Here is a 6,924-nt window from a genome sequence, read left to right as displayed (position 1 = left end):
TGAAGCTCTGGCTTCTCGAATTTCTAAATTTCCATCAGGGTGAATTTTAATGCGATTAATACGCGAATCGTCGATTTCCCTAAAAAATAAAAAAAAATTAATTACAAGAAAAAGTATTAAGAGGCCATAACAGTAAAAGTACATATAAAAAACATAATTTGGACAAATATCACAAAGAACGTAATTGTATGACATATATTAATTGTATGTATTAGACGTCAAAATAAATTCTAGGACTAAATTGCGCCTATTAGTCCCTATAACACACTAAAATAAAATTCTAAAAGGGTCTCACAAATAATTTCAAAAGATAATAAAAATGGAACGATTTTTTTTTTCCAAGTAACCCATATTGTTTCTTTTTTTAAGGAAATATATTATCAAGGACGGCATTAAAAAATAAGCACAGCTAAAAAATAAAGAAACAAAAAATAAAATTAATTTTAAGATCGGGTATATTACTCGAGAGCAAAACTAAGTTAATTTTCTCTGCCAAAATTACAAAATATGTTTTCCAGCTTCTTTCGTTGACTTGAGAAAAAGTATCAAACATTTAGAGGCAACTCCCTGGCGTTGCCTTGGCAAAAAAGCATGTACCTTCAATGCTTTATTCATTTCAATTCTCCAGGCCGCTTCGCATGGAAGGGGTGGTCTCACAAACTTGGGATGGAGCTCATTCAATTGGATACTGAGAGTTCAAGTCTAGTAATCTTGGATCCTATAATCTTGACTATTATAATGTTTTTCTTTTTTGCTGTTGATGTTTTGACAAGTAAAACCCTACCGGTCAAAATATATATTCAGCAAAGCGAAAACGAAGTTCTTGCCTATAGACCACTTAGAGGGGTTGTAGCCCTACTCTTTTTTGCGTTAATTTCTCTTTGTTTCAAGCTTGTCATGGTTATTCAGTTTAATCTCTGTCGTTTTAAGGCTCATCTATTCATCCATAGTTGGACATTTTGTCTGGTTGTTTGATTGATTACTCATTTTAATTTCTGTTTTATTTGGTTTCATTAATTTATTCATAGTAATAATTGTTAATTTTAAGCTTGGATCATCACATGACTTTATTTTTCTCGTTTTAGGCTTTAATGTGGCTCTTTATTTTTCTTTCAGAAACGTCGTTTTCGGAAAATTTTAAAAATCAATACTATTAAAATTCATCAACAATAGAGTTTATCCATAAATTATTTATAGAACAACCATAAAAGTGATTCAATAAGTAAAACATATTGCTGAGAGAAATAACAGAGCAGAAGTACATATAGACTGACTAGGAGAAATTACTAGTAAACAAAAACTTTCTCGAAGTTGATTTCCTTTTCGAGTTCTCCCATTAATCAATCGAGTTCTCCAACATCAAGTAACTTGGAAAGTTACTTGATTTCACCATAATTAACTTAAAAAAAAGTTCCCAAAACAAAAGCTTTTCAAAGAAAAGTAAGGAGTCGTATTAAAACTTAAAACAAGCAGACCTAAAGTCATATAATAATTCAAACTTAAAGCAAAGAGAAACTAACATCAGTCAATAGAGAAAACCCGAAATGAACAGAAATGAGAATAAACACTCACTTCATACATAAAGATAAAAAGATATTACAAGAGATGAATAGATGAATCCTAAAACAAAAATATAAAAACTAAAAAGATAAATAATCAAGTTAAACTTAAAATGAATAGAAATTACCACAAACAGGAGTAGGACTAGTACCCCTTGAACTTTCTATAGACCAGTGTAACTGAAACCCTCAAAACTAGATCTTTCAATGCCCAATCGAATGATTCCCAAAAAAATTTCTAAGACCACTAATTTACTCGAATTTTTTTTTAGATTTCAGAATTTTAGGAAAAAATTTTAGGATCTTTTCTGGTCTTTTGTCGAGCCCCATTTTGCGGCAAACCAATATTTATGTTTTTCTTTTTTTTTTTGCATTGCGGCTCCCTTACTTCAAGGACTTAAGGACACAAGTTTCGACCTGGTCCAGAAAAACAGTTTTTATTTCTTTTTTGGACTCCTCCTTTGGAGGGGGAGGGCCCTGGCCCTGAAACAATCTTTTCCCTGCTGATACCCCCGCCCAAAACAAAGTTTTTGATCCTTCTGATTCGGAAAACGATGCCTGAAATTTGGAGCCAATTACATACCCAACATCAAACAAGCCTCCCCTTTTCAATTACAAAATCCATAAGTAAACAACCGCCAATTTGCAGTATTTACAAGCCTTGCCCTCGAGGCTATAGGGATTCATGTCTTACACGGGTGCATGTTTATTGTTGAGTATTTTGAATAAAATGACTATTTCAACTGCTGATCAGATGACTAAAGAATTTAGGGGGCTGGGTAGCAAAAAGGGCAAGGAAAGGACGCTAATTGCCCACTGGGCCCTTTTAAATCTTAAAAGGGTAACTAGAAATTTCAATTTTCAGTGGGCCATTTTTTTTTTTTTTTTTTTTTTTAATTTAACCAGCTCTTTTATCATTGCTAATAACTTGTTTACTTTCAAAAACTAAAAATGTCACTCAAAAAGTTTTCAATGTTTCTAACATTTTTAAAATTTCGAATAAGTGTTTAAATTGGAGCACTTTAAGACTTAACGGACTTAATTTTGAGCTATTGTAAAACCCAAAGAAACCCTTAAGATTGTCCGATATTCGATCAGTCGAGTGATATAGCCAATAAAAAGGGGGAGGTCTGAAGATTTGAATTTCTGGTCCCTTACAAATATATAAAATAAATGTTAATATAAACTTACTACCCTGGGGGAGTTTACTTCAAGGTAAAAAAAAAACTATGGCTAGCTTCAATTACAACATAATGGCTAAACTACAGCCGATTGTTAATTAAAGCATCGTCTCAAAGCGGAATGTTCCATTGTTGCCAAACAGAGCCGTTAAAAGGGGGAAGGGAAACCGGGACAGTTGCCCCAAGGAACAGTGACTGGGAGGTGTCGCGTCTGGGAGGGTTGCTCAAATTGATCAAATTTTTGGTACTTGTCTATTATATAAAACACACTCGAGAAGTGAAGTTTGGTGACAATAAGATATGATGAAAATAGAACATTATTAGCAAAATTGTAAAGGTCATTCATGAATTATTAAATTGGGAGCTTCGGCGTCGACTGGCCATCTCAAAGACAAAGATAAGTTCATTATTAACGCGATTCTTGACCTAGTTCATTTTAGTTCATTATTAACGCGATTCTTGAGGACAACGGTCAGTTTGCTTTGACTAGTGAGAGAATATAGTGCATCACCATGGATGTTCAAATTAAGATTTCTGATTTGCCAAGGACCAAAGAACAGGCACTTATATTTTTGCAGTATAATAGGTTGTTGCCCAAAACACTGTCAATGGACACACCATGACTTTGTACTCTTACAAGAAGCAACATTTTTGGAAGTGTAATACTAGGCCATGTTTGGAAACTGTCAATTTGTTTTTCTAAAAGCAAAATACCATTTGTTACTGTAGTTTGTTTCATTTATTTCTGGGACAACGAATTGTTGTCTGTGTTTGAATTGTGTTGTTTGTTCTGTGTCGTCGTATATGTTTCCTTTTTCCCTGCTGATGTATATCTAGATTCAAACGCAAATCCCTAAATTCAAATTGAAATATTGAAAGCCTTATTCGTGCATTTTTATTTAAACAATTACAAAATTTACACGTTTTTCAATTTTTTCGCTTTATTCTAATTATAAATGAAAAAACAGTGTTGGTTTAAGAAATTATTCACACGAAAAATTGCCTCAGCACGAAAAATTCAAACGAAATTTTCGAGAAAAAAAAAACTCCAGAAAACTTCAACTTAAAACATCTATATTCGGCGAAAAAAAAAACTTTAAAAATGAAAATGCAAAAACTACGGCTTGAAAAATTCTGAACCTGTAAAACGCTGATGTCTATTCAAGCTCAACTAAAATTTGCATAAAATAAAATAAAATTTCTTAGTCAAAAAACAGTTTTTCCCAGTGTAATCTAATCATTGCATATGTAAAGCATCCTCAAAAGGATTTCAATATTTCTTTGTTTCCAATGTTTTCAAAGGCTATGGATAGAAAGTTTGGTCAAACTTACCACTGAATATAACTTTCTAGAATTGTACAAGTTTCTATTTTTGTTATACTGATTCAAGTTGCAGATTAAGTTGATATTTAGAACAAGAGGCAGAACGGAGGAAATTTCAGAAAACGAAGGGATTCTAATTCATGCTAAAGTTAGGCTTTCCCTAACAAGATCTGTGTAGAACATTAATGTCCATACATCAAATATCATTATCTCCACTCCATGATTGCATTTGTCAAAAGAAAACGAAGAAATAAAAGAAAACTGAATAAAAGACAACAATAGAGTAAAAAAATAGAGCAGAATAAAACAGAATAATTATATAATAATCAATTATAAAATTACCACATAAATTGTAATATAATCACAATAGATATAACTTTTAAAATAATCAATAGAATAAAATAATAAAAAATAGAATAAAAGAAAACAAAGTATTACAACAAAGAAGAAATACTAATAGCACTTGGGAGGAACAAAAAAAATATACAGAAAATTGTCAAGAGCACTCGCCAAAATTTTTAAAAGGAAGAGGGAGAGAACCCGCATAAGTTTTCTAGTGGGAGGGGGGTTGGATCGAAAAAAGTGCCAAGAAGTGCTCTTTTTTCAAAATAAAACATTTACAGCTTTAGGGCATTTTTTGTCTTTCACAAACGATAAGACGATTTTCTCTGGCGACACCCTTAAATATAACACTATAAGAAGACACTATAAGTATTCTTCGATTAGAAACTTATTCTGGTAATTTTAACTCATAATATTTCAGTAAAAACTGAAAAAATCTTCGTGGCAGTTGAGTGTTTCAGTAGAGGGCGTTTTTTGGCAACCAATTTTTAAAAATATATTAATTGCAAATAGAAATAAACCAATCGTGGCTCGAGATTACTCGGTTCTATGGTAAATACTCGTAATTGTGTTATTTATATTTTTTATTTTATTCTTTGATTTATCAATTATATTTTCCTTTCTGAATATGTGAAGTCAAAAGGATAATAACTTCTAAGAGCCTTTGAGATGTACTAGACGGATACAGTGAGGACGATAAACATACGCGCGCAGACAAAGAAAAAACAACAACTGTCAAATGTGTGGATACTATGCTTTGCTTTTGGATGAACACGCTGCGATAATGCCTTGGATTTGTGACCAGCAACATTCAAAGGCTTGGACTAGAAAAAATACATAAAAATCAAAGAACTGAGAAAATACCAACCTATTATCGTGAAACCACTTGATCTCGTATGGAACAGAAGAATCAGATGATACCTTGCAGTTCATTGTTGCAATATGACCAACAATGACCCTTGCATCACCGGGAGGCTGTACTATTTTTGTCTTGACTAAAAAAAAAAGTTTTAATTCAAAAAGTACCTTGGCCCCTTGAAACAATACTATCCTCGTAAGCCCAAAAGGCAGGGACACCTGAAAGCAGAATAAAAATACAGAAAGAATAGAGATTCAAATGAGCGGGGGGAGGACACAATTCTCACAACCCAAAAAGCGCTCCAAAGAATCCATCCAGACACAAATAAACCACTTACGGGTCCTTTGGTGTCTTACAATAAAAACACAGGTCCTTTCTTCGCACGTGCCTGACTCTATGCCTTTCAAAGAGGGAATAAAAGACACTCGTTTGTTTTAACATTACATTTAAGAAAATAAAAAAGTGATAATCATCGTAAACTGCTTCCTTTCTAAACACTGCAACAAAAATTGGTACTTATCGGTTATATGATAGACACTATAAAATTTCGACACTAGAGACAGGTCAAGTAACTTCTTTATACTGTCGATCATTTGAATGGCAAAGATCAGATGAAATATTAATCCGTTAGTTTGCTCTGACTAGTGATAGAGAATAGAGCCTCACCATGGATGCTCAAGTTAAGATTTGGGATTTGCCAGGGACCGAAGAAGGCAATTATATTTCTCCAAGATAAGTTGTAATTTTACAATTTTCCTAATAAAGTATTATATTTTCATCATTTTTTGTTTTATTTCATTAGCTTTATCAAAAGTTTAGGCTATATATATGTACATTAGGGGATGGGGGTAAAGCATAACATATATTAAATACAGCAATGGTTAGTTTACGCATTTAATATATGCTATGCTTTACCCCCACCCCCTACCCCCTAATGTTCAAATATATAGCCCAAATTTGTTTCTAAACTATTAGATATTCATCATATTTTGTTATATTTCATTAGCATTAATCGAACTTCACTTCCCGAGTGTCTATTATATAACCGATAAGTACCCAAAAATATGCTGTTTGAAATATGGTTGCGCGTTATCAAGAAGAAACTTTTATCCTGAGAAAAACCAAGGGTTGGCCAGATCATTGTCATCAACTGCAAATACCAAACAAGTCTTAAATTTGATAAAACACACCTCATATATGAGGATATTCCCATTCTGTAAAGTAAATGAAATAATCAAGTACGAAGTAAAATAGAGGTAAATGACTATATCTTGGGTATTATGTACACAACTTGTCTAGTTCAGTGCCGAAAATGAATTTGATTTGAAAACATCCGGTGAAATTTTTAATTCTCGTCTTCGTTGAAAAGAATCTCGTTGGAACTATTTTGGGAATAGTGCCGGCGGGATTTCACGCATATGTGCCGGCGGGATACAGCCTAAAACTTTATCGATACAGTTACACAGGGTACCTGAACACAAAGGAACAATATAGAAGGTAAAGAAATGAATGTAATGGAGCGTAGTAATTCTCGCAGCCCCGAAAGTGCTCCAGATGGCCCCAACTCAACGCAAACACATTGTCTATGGATCCATTGGACCATTCTTGTCTCCCAAAATCCCAGGCTTTTTCCTATTTCCTCTATACTTTTTCGTGTGAC

The 6,924-nt window shown here is 33.1% G+C and overlaps 1 protein-coding gene across 1 annotated transcript in view; it reads right to left on the bottom strand.

Moving 5' to 3' along the window:
- Positions 1–6,924, bottom strand: part of LOC136040410 (protein sidekick-like) — a gene marked incomplete in the record, with an annotated part of 274,067 nt that overhangs the window by 98,158 nt on the left and 168,985 nt on the right. Inside the window, 2 exon segments of the mRNA XM_065724684.1 lie at positions 1–79; positions 5,274–5,400. Coding sequence (XP_065580756.1) covers positions 1–79; positions 5,274–5,400 — 206 coding nt within the window.

Source organism: Artemia franciscana, chromosome 20 (assembly GCF_032884065.1).
Source record: "Artemia franciscana chromosome 20, ASM3288406v1, whole genome shotgun sequence".
Lineage (NCBI taxonomy): Eukaryota > Metazoa > Arthropoda > Branchiopoda > Anostraca > Artemiidae > Artemia > Artemia franciscana.
Note: the sequence above shows the minus strand (reverse complement) of the source record. Positions and strands in the feature narration are given on the sequence as shown.